Source organism: Coptis chinensis, chromosome 3 (genome assembly GCF_015680905.1).
Source record: "Coptis chinensis isolate HL-2020 chromosome 3, ASM1568090v1, whole genome shotgun sequence".
Classification (NCBI taxonomy): Eukaryota; Viridiplantae; Streptophyta; class Magnoliopsida; order Ranunculales; family Ranunculaceae; genus Coptis; species Coptis chinensis.
Window position 1 is genome coordinate 3,417,806 of NC_141458.1, and position 21,065 is coordinate 3,438,870.

Below are 21,065 nucleotides of genomic sequence, written 5' to 3' on the forward strand. Positions count from 1 at the left end.
ATTACCAAATAAGGGTTGCTTTTTTGTTTAAGTTCGGCATCGACATCAGCTCAAGAATCAAGATTAGGACGTCAAGACTAAAACTCGTGTCATCCAACTTAAATGCAATTTGATTTGGGGGTTATTATATGGCAATGTGCAATTAGTCAACTGACAGAAGGAGGGGGGCGCGGTAATAATCCCGTAAAACGAGCAGGGATTAATGGAGTATCTCAAAAAAAATATTAAAAAAGCTAGAGAAAATAAAATAAAATAACAACGTTAAAAACAGTGCGGTGGTCACAATTTCTAAGAAGGCAAATTTTTTAAAGATAGTGTACTACTGCCCCTCGTATATCTTGCCCCCTCACCCAAATCCCTGGCTCTGTCGATGTCCATGGGCGTGTTGTTACGTAATTGTGAAACACAAGTCCGTAGTGTTCTCCCACGTGGATTGGTAGACCGTACAAACATTAAAAAAAAAAAAGAGTGAAATACAAACATAAAAAAAAGAAAGAGAAGACAAAATTTCAAGTTGAATAGACACCCAGTTTAATCAGCATCAGAAGACGAACTGACAAAATGATTCCGTTGCACAAACAAACAGAAAACAAATCGTTTCCAAATGCACATACTTGCCTCGATTCCTCGAAATACAGACTTCGACCTCGAATTTCATGTGTTGACACAGTTTTAACAGTTAAATAACACGGTTACCAAGATTAATATCTATACAGGTTACAGAGGAACCGGACTCAAACAGAAATATCCCCCAATTGCTTAAGCAATTCAGTAAGAAATGATGTGTTTGCGTTGCATATTCTGTGGATAAATTAACACGTACGTATGTTTGACGACACATCATGAACTTTACCTAAACGACAACATTGTCTAATATTACTCTAGTCCTACTAATGGAGGTGATTTGGTAATTGTGTTGTTTTTGTCCATATTTTAATTACTGTTTGTATTTTGTATTTTAGAATAATATTATCTCTTGAAAGTTACCTATCTGATATCTCACATGTTCTATGGTTTCGTGATAGAGGTATAAAAACACATCATGTATGTCTCATAGATCGATTTCTTGGCTGGGATTAAGTTTAGAGAATGATCAAAGGAAGTAAGAATATGATTAAGTTTCTGGTATCTTGAAGGTTTGAACAATATTAAAGGAAGGGAAGGACGAAATATAAGGGGCAACACTTTTTCAATTTCAATTCATAAATTCTCCAAGAAAATGCATTTGTTTAATTGTTTGAATAGCACTTTATCTCAAGTCAGCAGCATTCCGTCCCCCAGAATAAGAAATGAAGGACACCTTTGTTACAACATGTTAAATATATATCTATCATCTTGCAATGCGTTCTCACTTATTGTGAACAAAATCTAATAGAAGTTCGTAGTTCATTATTTTTTCCTAAACAGAACATGTGATATCCATTCTTCCCCATTGTTACACGAAACTCATAACCGAAAGTGGTTGATACATTTTTCGGCAGCTTCCTCAGTGCCCAAGCAAACTTTCAGTATATCTATAGCAGCATTGCGATTGTTGAGTAGTTTTTTTAGCCAGCTTTCACTGTAAAGCAAACAAATAGGAGAAAAAAAGAGTTATAGTTGTAAGATGGTGCAATATTTGAAAAGTAAATGAATTCAGTAATTTTGTTAAGTATAAATGAGATTCTGTCATACTGAGTCCGCGCCATATGCTTCCCGTTTAATATCCAATGATTCAGGACGGAAACGTCGTCCTACAAGGCATACAAAAATAGTTATCAATGAACTCTCCAATATAAACTTGATAATCGTTTAATAAGAACAATTTAGCCTAATCACCGGAAAGTTTCGTGACTGAATGTACTGGATGATTAAAATGCTAAATAACTGCATATCAGATCAAAAGTAAGAAAATGTCAGAATTTACCTGGAAATAGAGAAGAGTTGAAGCTGCAATTACAGTAACTGAGCCTTTAAGAAAGAGGTATTCCGAGTACCAGTCTTCGCTGTCAAGTGCCTAGAGGGAAAAAATCCAAAAATTAAATAACAATAACAATAATAAAAAATTAAATATATAAACATATTCCAAACTTTATCTCAATTATCACATTGACTTAAGTGGGATGTCAATATGTAAATTTACCTCAAATTTCTCAGCAAATAAATTGTGGCAAACATGATCGACAAAGAGTAGAGCGTCCTTTTGCATCCACTTTGAAATCTTGCTTAGAAAGAGTTGTATATTTTTCATGTGCTTCACAAAATATGCAAGAAAGAATCAATTGATGAGACTCGTCCGTTCATATATATATTCAGTTCATGGTTTCATGTAAGAGATATATGAGAAGAGTACATTTACCTCGAGGGCTTCAATAATGATTACCCGATCGTATATGGCCTCCGTTTCATATTTAGTTACATCTGCTAATATGACCTTTACGTTCTGCAAATTAAGATTTCTAGCAAACAGAGTAAATGCATCAATTAGATACCAGACTTGGATGGAATACTTGTTAAAGACCATTTCTTAAAGAATAAGACATTCGTATGAGAGCAAATTTTATATATGCGAACTTCTTGACAACATTAGGACGCAAGGTACATATAGACATATAGTTAATCTTATCAGGGAGTGACTCTCAAGGACAAAAATACCGAAAAAGTAACTCTCAAAGACACTTTTTTATTTTTGTAACTCTCAAGTACCGGGTAGATGAAAATTCAAGTATACTCTTGACGCGAAATAAAAAATGGATCGGTAGATGAAATATCAAGTATACCCGTGGCCTAAAAAATTAATTAACCCGTTCCGCATTTAAATGACACGGTGTATTTAGTATGAACATTGAATGTTCATAGTCTTTGGGTATGAATATTGATTGGGTATGAACATTCAATGTTCATAGTTCTTTGAGTATGAACATTCAATGTTCATAGTCTTTCGGTATGAATATTGATTGGGTATGAACATTTAATGTTCATAGTCCTTGGATATGAACATTCAATGTACATAGTGAACATTCAATGTTCATAGTCCTTTGAGTATGAACATTCAATGTTCACAGTCCTTGGGTATGAATATTGATTGGGTATGAACATTCGATGTTCATAGTCCTTGGGTATGAACATTGATTGGGTATGAACATTCAATATTCATAATCCTTTGGGTATGAACATTCGATGTTCATAATCTTTGGTCCTTTGAGTATGAACATTGAATGTTCATAGTCCTTTTGGTATAAACATTCAATGTTTATACATCTATATATTGTATAAGGTACATTCACCTATTTGGATATGAACAATCATTGTTCATAAACAAGCAGAAAGTATGAACACTTATTGTTCATAGTAAAATGACAGAAATGGTAAAATTGGAAAATATTTATTTTAAATCCGGGTCATTTGTTTTTTAGGGTTATTTTCACGAAAGGGTATAACTAGCATTTAAAAAAAGTAAAATGGTCGGGCCAACTTATTTTGTCCTTAAGGGTTATAAAATTTGAAATCGTGGGTTCGTGAGTTACTAATTGCTAGAATTTGTCCTTGTGAGTTACTCACCAAAAACCGTGTCCTCTAGACTTCATTTTCTCTAAAATTGGGTGTTAGGCCCAATTTCTTGTAATCTTATTTGATATTCCTTTGGCCCTTTTGCTCGTCTAGATATCACCGCATGAATATTTGCTCCGTCACTTCGAAAATGATGTGTGCCAAAATCGTACTGAAGTGGAGTTGCGCTCGAATATGTATATGTAAGAGTAAGTTAGACTAACCTGCATTGCTCCTCAATGAAATTTTTTTGTGTATTTGAGTTCGTAATCCCCGTTACATGGCAATTTTTAAACCTTTGAGCAATGTAAAAGATAAGAGCTCCTTGACCACATCCAATGTCCAGAATTGTTAGTCCGTCTTTTATCTGTGCTCGTTCGCAATATAAATCATGCATAGCTGCCTCAGCCTCATCGATTGTCATGGATTGATGTTTAAAGTAACAGGCACTGCGTAACAGTACTATCAAGTGTCAAATACTAATATGAGATGAGACATCTAACTGAGTTGAAATTAGTTCTTTCTGGTTTTTTAGGAAACATCCCAAAAAGTAGTAATTTATTGAAGTTCTAACTCATTTTGTTACTATCTTTTGCATGTAGGGAAGGCTTGTATGCATACGAAAGTAGTAGTCAGAATGTGTACCTTTGTTTGAGCGCTTTCCCAAACATTAATTTTAAAAAAGGAACTGGAACCTCATATAATTCCCTGTTAATCATCTCCGTATTGCCACCAGATATATCCATGTTTTTTAATGCTGCACCACAAAATCTCACGCATAAGCAAACACTAACTAGTTATTATTCAAGTGTTATTGAGGATTGATCAGTGAAAACTAAAACGTAAAACAATCAGCTAATTACAAGTTTTGTTGATACCTTAGGAACAGAGAAAGCAATATGCTACTGTTGACAAATTATTGATTCAAACATACAGGACAAAGTTAGAGGGTTCAATCAGTACAGTAGTGTAGAGGGCTCTAAGCAAATTTATGCGCAAAATATGAACAAGATGATATGCCCACCCGCAGGGTGCCTTTGGTGTTATGCTTTTTCAAATGATTATATTGTTCCTACACTGCTACACAACTGTCCTTACTAGCTAGTATCCCTAGCTACGAAAATTTTAGAATCACTCCACTGCCATCCTGACTCAATATTTGAATTTTTGTCCATTCCAAATTCGTGGTACTTTGTTTCCTTTATTCGGTATGGAAGTGACAGCAAAATCTAAGGCTAATAAGAGTGAGTAATAGACTTACAGTTTATGAACTCGAGATGAAAAGCAAGCTGCTCTTCGTTGGTTGGTTTGTAACCCCATTTAAGACGCTTGTCTAGTTGAATCGTTACAAGCTCTCTAAGCTCTTCATTACTCACAAGTCCCCTGTCCAGTCTGTCCAACAACTTGAGCATAGATTCTTTCTTGGGTTGTCCTGAGTCCATGGAGATGGTTAGAGCAGGTGAGAGACAAGTTTCCTTTTTTGGAGGTTCCATCTTCAGTTCCAAAGCTTTGTTTATATTACTTTCTTGTTTCATTTTGAGTTGGATACCCACCGAATGAATTTTGTGTCTCTTCCTTCATTTACATCTCCTCCAATGCAGGCTGCATCAACACTCCTGACAGTCTTTTCTGCCGTCTTATTATTCCTTAAACTACTCTTTTTTTAATAAAAAAGTGCTAAATTAGGTGCATTGGTAGCATCCCACAACACATTCTAGTCATCGAGTTCACTTTTTCGACTTTGATGACATAACGTGTATCTTCATGGGGCAGTATGGAGGTAAGAATAATGAGGCTTGATGTGTACAAACTATGTACTTAGCATTCCTTGAATTGTTTTACTGTAACCGATCTGGTGATCTAGCAACAATTTTCTTCTGAATTCCATCATTATGCCTGGCAAGCAATGTTAGTAAGAAAGACATCCGTTGAGTAAATAATGGTCCTAGACTCCTAGGACTTGGATTGTCCAATTCAGTCCATTTTCTGTATCTGACCTGTTTGGATATGTGTTATTAGGAAGTCAACATCCTGCTCACTAAGTTTAGAAAAGTTTTTAAGGTTAGTTAAAAGTATGTGGATAAAACCTGATTTAGGCTATAGAAGTTAGTTATATATAGCAAAGAGAGACCTTTATTTTATAGATCTGAAACTCGCAACTGAAGGCAAGAATCACTCCAACCACGAAGCATGACTCAAATGGCTAGTTTTATATTGTTTTATAGATCTGAAACTCGCAACTGAAGGCGAGAATTGTTGTATGCAGATAAAGAAAACAATATAAGACAAGGACAGAATAACAGGTAATAACCAAGGCGCAGATTAGGCTATCCTTAAGGAAAGATTTCGCCCCTTCCAATGGTGCAGAAAGGCAGCAGTGGCGTTTTCCTCAGGATTCAATGGTTAACAGCAGCCTGACTTTTGCACTAGAACATACTAACAGCAGCCTAACTTTTGCACTAGAACATACTACAGGATTCAATGGTTAACAGCAGCCTGACTTTTGCACTAGAACATACTACCCTCTCTCTGGCGGCTGACAGGAAGAAGAGAAGAAGAATATGGCAGGTAATGGTTTCTGTTTCCACTAGACAGTAAGCCTAAGCCTAAGCCTAAGCCTAAGCCCGACCCGACCCTATGAATGCTCGGTCTTGGTCGCGGGTGGCGGCAGCCTGGCGTGTGTGGTTTTGGGTGAGTCCTCCCTCCTAACACAAAAGCATTTGTACCCTAAGGGCACGCCCTTATGGTAGAGGAATTCCTCATATACCTCACTTGCTAGTGGTGGTTCACCAATGTGGGACTAAACACAATGCACTAAAGTGGAGAGAACACACATAGTTCATCTCCTCCACTTTGCACACACACACAAGCATTTTGAAATACTCTTGGAGATTCCAACAATCCCCCACTATTTCAAAATACTAATAGTCCTCCACTATTTTGGAATAGGATATTACAAAAGAAAAGGGTTAACGAAATGCCAGAGAGAATCGAAAAAACAATGCATAAGATACTGGTGTTTTTCTAACTGAACCGATCATAGGGTAACATGTTTTATAATACGTGAAAGTGGTGGATTAAAAAATCTTTGAACCAACATTCCCTTATAGTAAAATAGAGCACATGCACCCACATTGTTCTTTCATTATATGCCTGTTCTGCGGTGTTGCTCTTTTTGGCCCTTTATCATACGCCGCACGTTCTATGAATGCTCTAGAGTACTTGCACGAATACTCATAAGAACCGACCCAGTTCTACATTCACGTAGGTGGATATCCATCAAAATGTACATAGCGGTTAGAATACACTATCTCATAAAAATAATGGACTAAGGATTCCATTAAGAGTAAAATAACTCATCCTTTCTCATTGCAATTCAAGTTATACAAAGTATACAAAAATGCTATCTAGTCATAGGGTGGGATGTCTCAAAGAAAGACAATAGCATACCAGAGCGACGAGGTGACTTGTTTTTCCCTTTGAACCTACTTCATGGGATCTCCAATCACATAGGTGGGGTTGCCGTCGATTAATAAGCCCTCTATCTAAGGCAAAAGTCCCATCCCCCTCGACGTTTTAACCACTTGTCTCCTGTTAAGCGGTTTTGTCAGAGGATCGGTCAAATTTAACTCTGACCTTACATAATCTAGAGCCACAACTCCAGATTTCAGCAGCTGCTTTATAGACTGTAGTCTCAGACGAATATGCCTGCTTTTCCCATTATACAATTTGCTCTTTGTCTTTGCTATCGCGGCCTGACAGTCACTATGCATAGGTACAGCTAGAGGCGGTTTTGTACCAATAGGAAGATCTATCAAGAGGTTTCTAAGCCACTCAGCCTCAGCACTTGCTTTATCTAAAGCAATAAGCTCGGACTCCATAGTTGAACGAGCTATCAAGGTCTGCTTAGAAGATTTCCAAGCGACTGCACCTCCACCTAGGGTGAAAATATAACCACTAGTGGACTTGATATCATGAGAATCAGATATCCAATTTGCATCACAATAACCCTCTATCATAGGTGGAGTTTGTCTAAATCGTATGCCGTAATTCATTATTCCTCTCAAGTACTTAGCTAGTCTCTCTAACGCACTCCAATGTTCCTGGCTAGGACAATGAGTGTATCTGCTTAACCTGCTAACTGCATAAGCAATGTCAGGTCTAGTGCAATTCATCAAGTACATGAGACTACCAATAATTTGGGCATATCTAGACTGAAAGACACTATGTTGAACATTTTTCTGAAGTTCACTAGTTGCCTCATAAGGTGTCGAATACATGTCGAAAACTGCTTACTATCATAAAAGTTAAACTTCTTCAAAAACTTCTCAACATAATGCTCTTGTGAAAGCGTATAGCCATCACTGTTTTTGATGATTTTGATTCCAAGAATCATATCAGCTTCTCCCAAATCCTTCATTTCAAATTGGGAGGATAAGAACATCTTGGTGTTTCTCACAACATCAAGGCTAGGACTCATGATTAACATGTCATCCACATATAGACAGATAATCACATATGTATTCACATCAAAAGATTTAAAGTAAATACATTTATCAGCATCATTTATGTGATATCCATTAGACATCATGACAATCAATTTAATCAAACTTTTTCATGCCATTGTTTTGGCTTGTTTCAACCCATATAAAGACTTAACCAATTTGCATATTTTTTGCTCATTCCCCGGTACTATATAGTACCCTCAGTCGCATCATATATATTTCTTCATCAAGTTCACCATTCAAAAAATGCAGTTTTACATCCATTTGATAAATAAATAAATTATGAATAGCGGCTAGAGCCATTAGAACTCTTATAGAAGAAATCCTAGTTACTGAGGAGCATAAGTATCAAAATAGTCAATGCCTTTTTTCTGGGAGAATCCCTTGACTACAAGTCTAGCCTTGTATTTCTCAATGGAACCATCTAGTTTCAATTTCTTTTTGAATATCTACTTGTAACGTATAGGTTTCGCCCCAGGAGGTAGATCAACTATCTCCCATGTGTGATTAGCTATAATCGAATCTAGTTCTAAGTTTATAGCATCCTTTCAGAAAGGTGCATCTCTAGAACTGATTGCCTTATTATACGTCACAGGATCATCATCAAGAAGAAACGTGTAAAAGTTATCACCAAAATTGGTGGATTTTCTGTCTCTTTTACTCTTCCGAATTTCTTGTTCAGTAATTTCAGGATCTGTTGATTGTTGTTCACTAGGAGCAACCAACCTCTCAATGCCAATTTTCAAAGGAAACAAATTCTCAAAGAAATCAGCATTTTTACTCTCTATAATAGTGTTAGCATCGACAAGGTTATTATCAGATTTTACTACTAAAAATTTATATGCAGCACTATTATGAGCATAACCAATGAACATACAATCAACAGTTCTAGGTCCCAATTTTCTCTTTTTAGGTTCGTTCACAAGAACCTTTACAAGACACCCCTACATTTTGAAATATGTCAGGTTAGGTACATGACCTTTCCATAACTCATATGGTGTCTTATTCCCTGTTTTCTTGTTGGGTATCCTATTCTGTTTATGGCAAGCAGATAGGATTGCTTCCCCCCACAAGTTCAGGGAAGCTCCAGAACTTACAAGCATAGCATTCACCATCTCTTTTAATGTTCTATTTTTCCGTTCGGCTACTCTATTAGACTCAGGAGAGTATGGTGGAGTAGTCTCATGAATAATGCCATTCTTGTCACAAAAGTCCTAGAAGGGGTTATACTCATATTCTCCACCCCCTCGTCGGGCCAGTCTTTTAATCTTACGATTAAATTGGTTTTTCAACTTCAGCTTTGTACTTGAGAAACATCTCACCTGCCTCATGCTTGTTTCTACGTAAATATGTCATGGTGTACCTAGAGAAGTCATCTATGAATGTAATATAATAATACTTCTCCCCTCTAGACATGGTACTTCTAAATTCACCCAAATCTGTATGAATAAGAGTTAGTAATCCAGTTTTATCTCTAGAAACAGTTCTGCAGGGTTTCTTTGTGGCTTTAGTCTCAGCATATATCTCACATTTATCATTAGAAAAATCTGAAATATCAGACAATAAACCACATGCTTTCATTCTTTTCATATACTAAACATTCACATGTCCTAGTCTACCATGCCATATATTAAAAGAGTCAAGCAAGTAAACCAAAATCAAAGCGTATTTCATTCTTATTAATAATAATGTTGTCAAATACATTCAACATGAAAAGACCATTGTGTTATTACAATAACCTTTACCAACAAAACCCTCATTCTTTGTCGAACGAACTTGTCACTCTCAAAAGTCACCTTGGCCTTGACTTTTCCCAATGGACCGCAGAAATCAGATTCGGCGAATCTCGGGAACATGAAGAACATTACTAAGTGAAAGGGTTTTCCCTGAAGTTAACTTCAAAAGAATCTTGCCTGTTCCCTCAACAGGAACAGACCTAGAGTCACCCATATAGACATTTTCATCTTTCACTAGTATGTGGTCTGAGAAGGCTTCAACATCACCACAGACGTGGCGGGTGGCACCAGAATCTAGTACCCAGTTCTTCTTCCCAGTGGCCATGAATACTTGTGACACCACAGCAGCAATAATATCATATCCCTCAACTATATTAGCATTGGGAGGATCATCAGTGTCTTTCTTGTGCTTGCATTGAAAAGCCCTATGTCCAGGTTTACCACAAACATAACAATTTCTATTGCCAGTACCACTCCTTTTAAAAGAAGTGCCTTTGACCTTGAAATTCTTATTTTTGTTGTACTTCTGCTTTTTAGAGGTTTTGTTAGATTTGCTGGGATTACCTTCAATGATATTGGCTTTAGAATGGAATTCCTTAGACAACACCTCATCCCGAGTCTTGTTCTTTTCCTCTATGTGAATGTGAATGATCACATCCTCAAGAGTCATCTGCTTGCGCTTATGCTTCATACTATTTTTATAGTGTTTCCAAGACTCGGGGAGTTTCTCAATCAAACATCCAACAACAAAAGTTTTTGGTAAATTAATACCCTCAGTTTTCAAATCATTAATCAACACATGAAAATCATGGATTTGAGACGCGTTACTCTATCCTCTCTCATATGGAACTTTAGAAAAGTCCTAATAGCATATTTCTCGAAAGTACCAAAGATCCTCTATTATGTATTTTTGTTCAAACTCTCCCATATATCATGTGCATTCTTATTTGAACAATAAATATCAAAAATTTCATTGGACAAGGTACTCAAAATAGCATGACGACATACCTTATTCCCATTGAGCCAAGCAGCTTGATTTCTTTCAAAATCATTAGAACCCTCCACGGGTGCTGTATCAGTGAGATACTTTGCATAGTTGAGTACATCTAGGGCTGTGAACACCCTTTCTCTCCATCGCTTGAAGTGTAAACTGTTGAAGGATTCAATCTTTGACACATTGGGTAAGTTGCAAGCATTCAGTAGAGGTGCAGCATCTCTCATAGTCGAGGTAACTTTCATGATTCCAGAATTGGTTTCTTTGATCAACGTGGTGTCAACAGGTGTAGACATCTTTATCTTTCCTTAAGATTGTTGTATGCAGATAAAGAAAACAATATAAGACAAGGACAGAATAACAGGTAATAACCAAGGCACAGATTAGGTTGTCCTTAAGGAAAGATTTCGCCCCTTCCAATGGTGTAGAAAGGCAACAGTGACATCTTCCTCACAGGATTCAATGGTTAACAGTAGCCTGACTTTGCACTAGAACATACTACCCTCTAAAACAGCAATATAACTCTCTTTGGCGGCTGACAGGAAGAAGAGAAGAAGAATATGGCAGATAATGGTTTCTGTTTCTCTGAGATGGGTTTCTTATGAATTCTGTCAGGTATGGACGCACAACCCCTGTATTTATAGAGGTAAATCCACAGTCCAACTCGCCGCACAAGGACATGGTCGGTCAAGAGACCAACTCATACTAGGACACTGAAAACCGATCTCACAGCAAAATAAAAATAGTTTAGGCTTTTGGTAAGCCACTACCCACTAGACAGTAAGCCCAAGCCCAAGCCCGAGCCTGACCCGACACGACTCGGCTCGGTTCGGTGCGGGGCGGGCGAGCGCACGCATGTGTGGCTTTGGGTGAGTCCTCCCTCCTAACACAAAAGCATTTATACCCTAAGGGCACGCCCTTATGGTAGAGGAATTCCTCATATACCTCACTTGCTAGTGGTGGTTCACCAATGTGGGACTAAACACAATGCACTAAAGTGGAGAGAACACACATAGTTCATCTCCTCCACTTTGCACACACACACAAGCATTTTGAAATACTCTTGGAGATTCCAACAAGAATCACTCCAACCACGAGACTCTACTAGCTATTTTTATGTGCGAGAAAATTGTGATTTGGTTTACCTTTGTTTTATAGACCTAACACTCGTAACTGAAGGCGAGAATCACTCCAACCATGAAGCACAACTCTACTGGCTAGTTTTATGTTGTTTTATAGATCTGACACTCGCAACTGAAGGCGAGAATCACTCCAACAATGAAAACTGGTCACTACAGAGTCTCCAAGTTCCATTAAAATTTTTATGTAAATGGCGCTTAGCCAACGTATGTAAACTTTCACAATCAACCAATGGCATGTGCAGAGCAAATAGACGAAAATTTTGGCACGCCTCCTCAACTCCATACTATACAATTCTAAGTTATCTCAAAATGTCTTAGCTGATAATGCATCTAAATTACGAACCCAACTTCTTCCATCTAGCATAGCCAAGCAGGAGCAGAAAGAGCAAGAAACAGATGGCCGAGATGACACCTACAAAGGGCCCAAAGACACCGTTGATTTCATACAATACACAAGGAATGTTCATACCAAATATTCCGGCTATAAGAGTTTTGGTAGCTATGGCAAATGATGCAATGGTTAATGTCACCGCAGGTTGAATCGGCATTTCTCCTCGGGTCATCCAAGTTGAATATTAACATAGTCCTCTGTGTCATCAATGTACTCTCGCACCTGGGGATTTAGCCGGAAACCAAGTTGAGTGATAAGCACCAAAAACTATACTATAAAACTCCGTAGAGACATAACATTTCGGTTAATTTTGTGCTTAATAATCATGAAATAATCACATTTTCGTGCTTTTGTAGGTTGGAGCAACTAACGTACAAATGATGATAAAGCCAGCAATTAAGCACGGAATAGGGAGTATACATAAGCTTTCTGATTAAGCCCATGTGAAGCCCAACAAATCCGGACTAAAGCCCAAAGACTCAAACAGTACAGAATTCAGTCAGAAACGGGATTACGTGCACAGAAACATTAAACTGTCGAAGCTCATATCTCTTGAACCAGGACTCTGAATGCGACAAGTGAGCTGCTTAGACGATCAGTGCGACGAACTCTACGCATAGGCGGGAAGTTGTAAAAATGCCAAAAGACCGGACCTCCACTGGACATAGCACATGGACCCACCATGCGGGCTCGCAAGATTTGATGAGTCATCATGCAAGACAAAATAATTGGTACAAATAATTGGTGCAAATTTGACACCTTGCATGAAATTAATGAAGTTGGTTGGATTTAGGTGATGATTATCTAGAAAATGAAAGGTGTCAAATTGGGGTTTAGTTTTGGATAAGAGGAAAGTAAATGAGGGGGGAATGTTTCACGTGGGAGAAGAGAAAAAGCTCTCTTATGTAAAAGGGGGGGCTGATTTTTGGGAGCTAGCTAGCATTTACTTCCTTAAGGACTTTTCCTTTTTTCCATTTTTCTTGTCTTGATCTTTTAGTTTTTGTTTTTGTTTTTTAGTTTTAGTTGTAATAAAAGCTTGTAACATTTTAATGGTGGACAACACTTTCTTTGTCTTGAAATAAACTTCTTTCTTCCTTAGTTAAAAACAGGTTGTTACATCTTGTTTCTTCTCTAATTTTACAAATCTGTCTTGTATCTTTAATTCAATCCTAGGATCATGAAATAAAACCCTCCAAGATGGAGGGTTAATGATGCTCATGTGAGGATTCGTAGAAATTTATAAGAAATAGGATTCACTGCCAGGACTTAAGGGCACATATAGCACACTACCCCAAAATGGTAGTGTCCGGCCAAACTTGAGACCTGGAAATTAAGAAGGACTCGCGTGTGCCTCCCTTTTTATGCCTGGGCTAGCCGCGCACGCGAGTCTTCTCTAATATCTTATTTTCATAGTTAACAGGATTATGTTGTATGAGTCCAGGAGTTGAGATGCGATTTCAGAGATGAAATCCCAGTTCAACTTCTTATGCTAGGGAAATGGACTTAGAGATGAGTTCATCTCGCTAGGGATCGACGCTCAAGCCGGTTCGGGTTTGATAATGAACCCAAAACAGCTTAGAGAAGGTAGTAATCCGATTTTAAGAGAAGTTAATAAGACCTCGCATGAGTAGAATGATTCTCCACCTCTTCTTTCTCTTTGAATTATCTTACGAAATTCTTAGTTCTTTTTCGTTTTTGTTGTGTTTCGCATTTTAAATGTTTGTAAGATTTAAACAACAAAATTAAACTTAGCTAGTAATCCAATATGAAACTTACTCACTAGTTTCCCTATTTAGAGTATAAGAAAGTTGTATGCTGTCCTAGAATTTAGGTTAGTTCGAATCCCTACTCGAGTTTAACGCACGAATATGTGAGTAAGGACTTGAGTCTACACCGAATGGAAACAAGACTTTAATCTTATTACCGCAAAGTGATAGATATCATTGAGACATACGAAAAGGCAACACTTTCAATAAGCCAAATATTAATCGTTTTGACAGTGAACAGTAAAGTAAATTGATACAGCCATCTCTGTTTCCTTTTCCGTGTGTTTGTTATTTTGTGGTTTAAGACGGTAATAGCCCTATAAACTGCTCATGGTTGGAGAAACCTTACGTTGCGGTGACTCAAACTTGAGGGACTGTAATCTTTATATATAATAGCAGTCCCTTTTGCTGCGCTATGAGGGTGTCCACGTCGGCAAATTTTAAGTACCCTCTTTACTCACGAGAAATCAGGAGAAACCCCGCGATTTAAACTCCCAAAAGTGATCAAACCTAAACCTAAAAAACCCCACGAAAACACTTAGACCCAAAGAAAAAACAATTCGTCAAAGATATATACAAGATATAAAACCCCCACGAATTCTCCGAATTCTCCCCTTTCTGGCGCTCCGACTATGCTATCTTCACCATCTCTTTCAAGGTAACCCAGAATCTCTAACTTTAATAATATAATCTATGTTGCTAAAAAGTTCATTAGGTAATAATAATAAATGTACTTTCTATGTACCAATTGCTACTGAGTACAAGAGGATGGAAACCCAGGATGCTATTCCACGCCCCTGCAGCTACAATCTGCTAGTCATCCTATAAAAAAACGGAAGAGATAGTAATAATACTAGGTAACGAGTCTCTAGCGTCAGATTTAAATTTAAAGTGCCATCCAAACTTATTATCGGTATCTCTCTCTCAAAAAAATTCTATACGCTTATTTTTCACCTAAATCTGACGAGGGAGAAGTTCACTGCTTCTCAGTATAAGCCAGAAGCTAACAAATAAAATTTCAGGTCTACAAGGTAAATTTGAAGTCCAGGTCAATTGTTTTTCTTTTCTATCTCTTCTTTATTTACGAGAGTTGCTACTCCCCTCTCTAGAACAATGGGTATTTTTTTATTGGTGGTAAATTGGGTTTTTGATTGAGTTTATTGTTTTTGGATTTAGCATAGTTTTTTTGTAATGACATTTGGTTCAGTTTGGTGCAGGAAATAAATAACCAAAATATTAGTTTTGGGTCTGTGGCACTTGAGGAAGAGCCTGCTTCATTATGTCGGGGCAAAAACTGAAGCAAAACAGATCTACCCAAACACTCTTAAAAATCTACCTTATGAATATCACAACCCATAGAATGACACACACAATTGAATGATAATGATTGTAAATGGAATGGTTTGTTTGGATGTTTGAGACTAAACCACTTTTTAGTTCGGTGGCTGCCTACATACCCCAGAGGGATCAAGTCTTTAAAATTTTACGGAGTATAGAGCTTTCAATGTAATTCTGTTGTTGAAAACTCTTCAATATGTAACCATCTGAAAAACTAGAGAATCTCTGGATATGGATCCTTATCCCTAGTTTTCAGTTACATTGGAGAGTCAAAATCTATCCCTAGTTTTCAGTTACATTGGATAGAGTCAAAATCTCCAGATTTTGTGAGATCCGGCTGGGCCTTGTTTTCAGCTAATTACGGGCTTATAGTGAGGCTTGGCCCACATGCCATGATGTGCACTAGCTACGATCCCGAGTTAAGCCTGCAAATTTAAAGGGTCCAATCTGGGTGCCATGTCCAGAGAACATTCCCAGCTGGTCCATAGAGACGTTGTGCTGTTGAGCATTCTGTGCTCTAACTACGAACTTGGGCTAAAGCCTGCAGATATAAAGGGTCCAGTCTGGGTGCCATGTCCAGAGGACATGCCCAGTAGCAAGCTTAGTCCATAGAGACGTTGTCTTCTTGAGCATTCTCGCGGCCCCTCGCTACTTAACCCGGGTTAAAGCCTACAAATATGAAGGGTCCAATCTGGGTGCCATGTCCAGAGGACATGCCCAAATTTCCCATAGAGACGATGTGTTCTTTGATGCCATCGAAAGTGGAAGTTTCACTGCCCACAATTGGTCTAACGAAGCCCCAGAATAGGAGGATCAAATAATTCCATGCAGACCATTTATGAGGGTCCACACATCGCCCCCTCTCTGTCACGCGGACCAGCCACGTGGCAGAGAAGAGAAAGAGAATGTTCTTAATATTTGTATTTGAATTATGTAGACATAAGATGTCATGGTGTCTCTTCAGCATCCTTTGTCATTGATGCCTCAGAGCACTGAATGCATAGATTATGAGTCTGATGCTTAAGAACATAAGTGAGTCGTATTGTAAAATCTCATGTGTGCCTGCACAAGTGTCTCTGGTTATGCCCTAGTGTTTTGGCAGCATATGTGAGTCTTGCGGAAAGACGTTCGTAAGCTTATGCCACATAAATTTTCTCTAACTCTCTGTCTTGAGAGCATGGAGCACAGATAGTCTAGCTTGAGGATGTATGATCTTGAGCTCATCAATGTAAAGAGAAAATATTTTCATTCTGTCTGTAGAGTTTTGGACCTGGTGAAGTCTTGGAGATGCTTAAAAATTGAGATTCGCCTAGTGACACTGAGGTGAGTCATAGTTATATGTTCAGTGCACAATATTGTGTTCCACTTTGTCTTCTGTACCACCTGATGTTGTGGGAGTTGAGGGTTGATGCCCCCTTGCTTTGACTTTGTACCATCTTCTGTGATGATGCACCATAAAGATCGTGATGTTGCTGCTGGATTAGTGAGCATGAGAGGTGTTGAATACTGAAGGGTCTGACAAGTAAGCTTTTGGGAGTCGCTCGATGTAGTGTGGCCCAAATAACGAGACCATGCTCATGCCAATGTGGAAGGAGAATGTACTTCTGAACCAATTCCTGATGTTGTAGATATGATGCACAGTATGCTAGCTCTAACCATGTCTTTGGTTGCTCAGGGAGTCACAAGATGAGAGACAATTCTGGAGATAACCACCCTGATAAGAGATTTAGGAGGGACACTTATTCTAGTTAAGTACCATATATTTTCATTGTCATTTCAGTATGCTGAGGAGGTCTTGGCTAAGTATTCCAGTCCTTTCTGTGAAGCTTGCATTGAAGCAGAGTTAGAGCTTCAGTGCTTATGGGACAAAGTTACCACTTTGTTGGAGGGAGCGCGGCAACTTAGAGAGATTAGCCACCCATGATGAGATGAGTGTCTAAAAATTTAGAGATGACTACTTTAACTGATAGGCTCAGTGAGTCCCAAAATATTGTACAAATTGTGGAGTGTGACCGTCGTCTAAGTAAGGAGCATACAGGTTGTGTTGTGCAGGAGTATTGGCATGTATATTAGCAAAGTAATATATAAAATGCATGACATGAATATTAGTAAAGTAATATATTATCGTCTCCGAATACTGCACGTGGATATCATTCGCATGTAGTGTTGAATAAGAATAGACAACAAATCGAGGTTCGGCAAGTTCTGTTCGCAGAATAACTCGGTTGAATTATGCAACCGGGCTGAGCATGTTGTCATACTCAGATTATATATATTGCATGACAGTGTGAACTGTAGCTAAAGAATAACCCGATTGAAGCGTAATCGGACTGAGCAGTTTTGTAAGACTGCTCAGGTAAAATAAGTCTATATAGTTGAACCCTTGAAGGTGTTATCACAGACATTTTTGGAAAAGATTATCCCAGTTAGCGTGAAGCATTGTTGGGCTGAGCTTTTTTGCTGTAAAGCTCATATATGACATTAATGCACAGAGTCTGATTCTATACATATTGTCTTCGGTTTAGAGGGTCAATGTCAAACAACCGTACCAAGCGATGTTCTCTATCCAAACTTGGCGGCACCTCCAAGGGATAGATTGCATCAAGCACTTGGGTTTTTAAAGTCTTAAAAGTTCAGAGTTACCCAGTTCACAAATAGGACCGAGCCAGAGGGTCAACGCCATTTACTCAGACCAAGCTACATTGCGCTTCTGTACTTTGGCTTTTTGAACTTTGGGGATTTGTGTTTCACGCCGAAGCCAGGCAAAAGGGTCAAAGCCATATACCTGGGCCCGATACTTTAGTCGTACGGGACATTTTTCAAGCCTGACGCACTTGCAGCATTTGCCTTATCACCGGCCCCAATCGATGTAGAGGGTTTTCACAAACAAGAGGATCACTCAAGTCTGTACCAAGCTAGAGGGTCAATGTCATTAACCACATTAAACCTAACCAAGCGCACGAAGTGGCAAAACTTGGATTGCAGAATAAATGGGAGAGGATTAGCCACCAGTCCCATTTTAACCAGGCGCGCTAAGCATTTGAACCTGAATTTTGTAGTAGCAAGTAGGAGGTAGTTCACTGATTCTAACTTGACCAGGCGCGCTGAGCACTTGAACCTGGGTTTAGGTTCAAAGACTGAGCATGTAAGAATGATTTTCTGAGCTCAGCTTGAGCTTTCCTTTGCAAACTTCGGTGTTGCAGTGAAAACCTTGTGGATTTTCAAAAGCTCAGAAACACTTCAGATAGTAATTCAACTATGGCAGAGAATCCATATCAATCAGCCCAGACTTTCCTAAATTAATTGTTGCAAGTGTTGAGGCTTTGACGCCCCCATCATAGGTTTTGATATGTTGGAATGGTATATCAAAAATATTATGGTTCCGATATGTCCCTGCACTCCCCCAGATTAAACTGTACTGAGGTTGATCTTTTCATTAGGGGCTTTAAATTGGCTTCTCATTTGCATGGATTGATTTGCATTGTTGCGATTGATGCACTGTTGACACCCCCAGAATTGCGGTGGACTAACAGCATTGTAATCGATACGATGCTGAAGAGATATTGACCCTTGATTTCGATCGAACCTTAAATGTTCCCTCTGTATGGGAAATTTAGAAGTCTAATGAGAAATCCAGCCCGGCGGTATACTGTGTGATATCCAACCCGACGGTATGTTGTGGATGATCTGAGAAAACTCTGTGAATTGTAGACTAGATCTCTCACCAGAATTCGCTATAGCTAGAGATGCAAACTAGAAACGGCAAAACCGTGAATTGTAGACTCATTTTGATGGATTTCTTTATTGGATCACAATTGAAATCAATGACAAAAGTAGCTTATTAGACTTTAACCCTCAGAAACTGAGCATGCTGAGGCAGACGCTCTTGTTTTAAACCTCTAAAGATAATTCAATGTCACCAGATGACTCCGAGGAATAAGGTAAAGTAATTGTCTTGTACTGGCTAGAATGACACCTTTGACATATACAGTTAAATAGCCTTAGAGTTTTGTTGAGGTCGCCCCCAGTGATGTTAAAGTTTTCAAAAATTTAAATCTTCTTCAACAGTAGCATACCTATCTGCTCGCACCAACAAATCCTGAACCATTTCTAGAGGCTTCAGAGTTAGTAAGTTGTACAGACCAGACTTATCAAAAGGAAGAGCATTTTTGAAAGCTTGCGCAACAACGTCATCTGGGACATTGTTGACCTCCTTGAGCAGCACCCTGAGTTTTCTGACAAAGTCTCGAATGCTTTCTCCTTTCTCCATGTGGAGGTTGAAAAGAGTTCCAGAACCTTTGATGGTCTTCCTGTTGTAGCGATAATGTTTTGAAAATTTATCAGCGAGCTGCGGAAATGTATGGATTGAACGAGGACGGAGCTCGTTAAACCATGTCAAAGCTTCTCCGCTAAGGGTAGTGTGGAACACTATGCACATCAACACATCAACACATCATTGTTGTTAAAATGAGCCATAGAATTGATTCTCCTTCTACTTTTTAAAAAACTTTTAAATCTAATCTGTTGTATGAAAAGTACAACATAACATTGCATGGGAGGTACAAGAATTAAGCATGCAAAATTGTAAATACACGAGTAAAAGGACAAAAGAGCATCTATTGGTTATGTTGGATCCGTTCCTAAAGTTAAGTATTTAGAATCAACACAAGAAGAAAACAGTAAGAACTTAGAAATGACAAGAAATTAAGAAGACCTGAATTATGAAAATTTAAAGGTCTTAGAATTAAGACAATAAGAGCATCTCTAGGTGGTGGTAGTATATTCTTCAAAGTTGAAGACGAAATTTGAAGAATCCAGAAGCAAATTTTGACCAACTCTAAGTGGTTACAAATATCGACCGCAAAATTGATTGTAGACCCTACCATGCGCGCCATTAATAATGTCGCGCGCCAGTACTAATGTCACATGCTATCGAGTAGAAAGTCGAGAATTTCACAAATTGCTTCATTCTCACCTAACACTCCAAAACTATCTCCACAACCATTTCATTTTACCATGGCTTCTTCTTCATCATTGCAAAAAACTAGCCAACATACTGACGTTGGCGAATTAACTCAACAATTATGTTATTTTGATACACTCGATCAAGAGAGGTGTCAAATTTGCACCTTGAGAAAACACCTTGCGTTATCATGCAAGTATCTGAATGCAAGGTGTCCTAAAGCACCACATTAGCAAGGTTATATGCTCATACATAGAAGTTGTAACGAAGATGGTGAAGAAGTAAGATTTTTGAAATGCATGTATGATATATGTCCTGGTATGGAATATTTATATATATATATATGGAGACAGTTTGTTGATATGCACGTGTTGTGGTGAGGATGATCATTGGTATAGGTATTACCCCTATGCACAGATACCATGCTCAAATAGTTGTGATGGTGTTAGAGAGCTGAAAAAGTTCGCGAACCTTGAAGGAAAAGGTCTTAATCCATTGAAGTGTTTAGTGTGTGGAAAATGTGAGTGGTTGGGTGCTATAATGGAAAAGGTTAAGAGTGGTTAATCATTTTATTTTCTATGACTATGTAACGCAATATGTTTTTTTAATATGAATAAACTTTTATTATATATATATATATATATATAAAAATAGAAATTGATTAACATTGTTTATTGATGATTGAGAATAAATATGTATCTA

At 38.1% G+C, this 21,065-nt stretch overlaps 3 protein-coding genes across 3 annotated transcripts in view; 1 reads left to right on the top strand and 2 right to left on the bottom strand.

Moving 5' to 3' along the window:
- Positions 1–1,172: 1,172 nt before the first annotated feature.
- LOC147507308 ((S)-tetrahydroprotoberberine N-methyltransferase-like) lies at positions 1,173–5,112 on the bottom strand. Its single transcript, XM_086600023.1, has 8 exons — positions 4,790–5,112; positions 4,174–4,285; positions 3,753–3,977; positions 2,339–2,438; positions 2,123–2,233; positions 1,907–1,996; positions 1,675–1,733; positions 1,173–1,561 (listed from the first exon to the last, which is right to left on the bottom strand). The coding sequence occupies exons 1-8, from the start codon at positions 5,061–5,063 to the stop codon at positions 1,447–1,449; spliced, it is 1,086 nt and encodes a 361-aa protein (XP_086456149.1). The 5' UTR covers positions 5,064–5,112; the 3' UTR covers positions 1,173–1,446.
- Positions 5,113–5,418: 306 nt separating this feature from the next.
- The window catches only part of LOC147507309 (sugar transport protein 14-like), a 46,755-nt gene continuing 31,108 nt past the window's right edge, over positions 5,419–21,065 (top strand). The window contains exon 1 of the mRNA XM_086600022.1: positions 5,419–5,436. The gene's annotated coding sequence lies outside the window, so the exon portion shown is untranslated. The remainder of the gene's footprint in view (positions 5,437–21,065) is intronic.
- On the bottom strand, positions 19,443–19,838 carry LOC147507310 (uncharacterized). The gene has a single exon (XM_086596230.1). The coding sequence runs from the start codon at positions 19,836–19,838 to the stop codon at positions 19,443–19,445; it is 396 nt and encodes a 131-aa protein (XP_086452356.1).

What these genes read in the sequence shown, in the direction of transcription:
- LOC147507310 (XM_086596230.1), bottom strand. Translation starts at nt 19,838, where the DNA reads ATGTGCATAGTGTTCCACACTACCCTTAGCGGAGAAGCTTTGACATGG.
- LOC147507308 (XM_086600023.1), bottom strand. Translation starts at nt 5,063, where the DNA reads ATGAAACAAGAAAGTAATATAAACAAAGCTTTGGAACTGAAGATGGAA. An exon ending in TCATCTCGAGTTCATAAACT is followed by an intron (nt 4,286 to 4,789) that starts GTAAGTCTATTA and finishes TTTGTGGTGCAG; the next exon opens with CATTAAAAAACATGGATATA. An exon ending in TCATTATTGAAGCCCTCGAG is followed by an intron (nt 2,234 to 2,338) that starts GTAAATGTACTC and finishes TATTTTGTGAAG; the next exon opens with CACATGAAAAATATACAACT.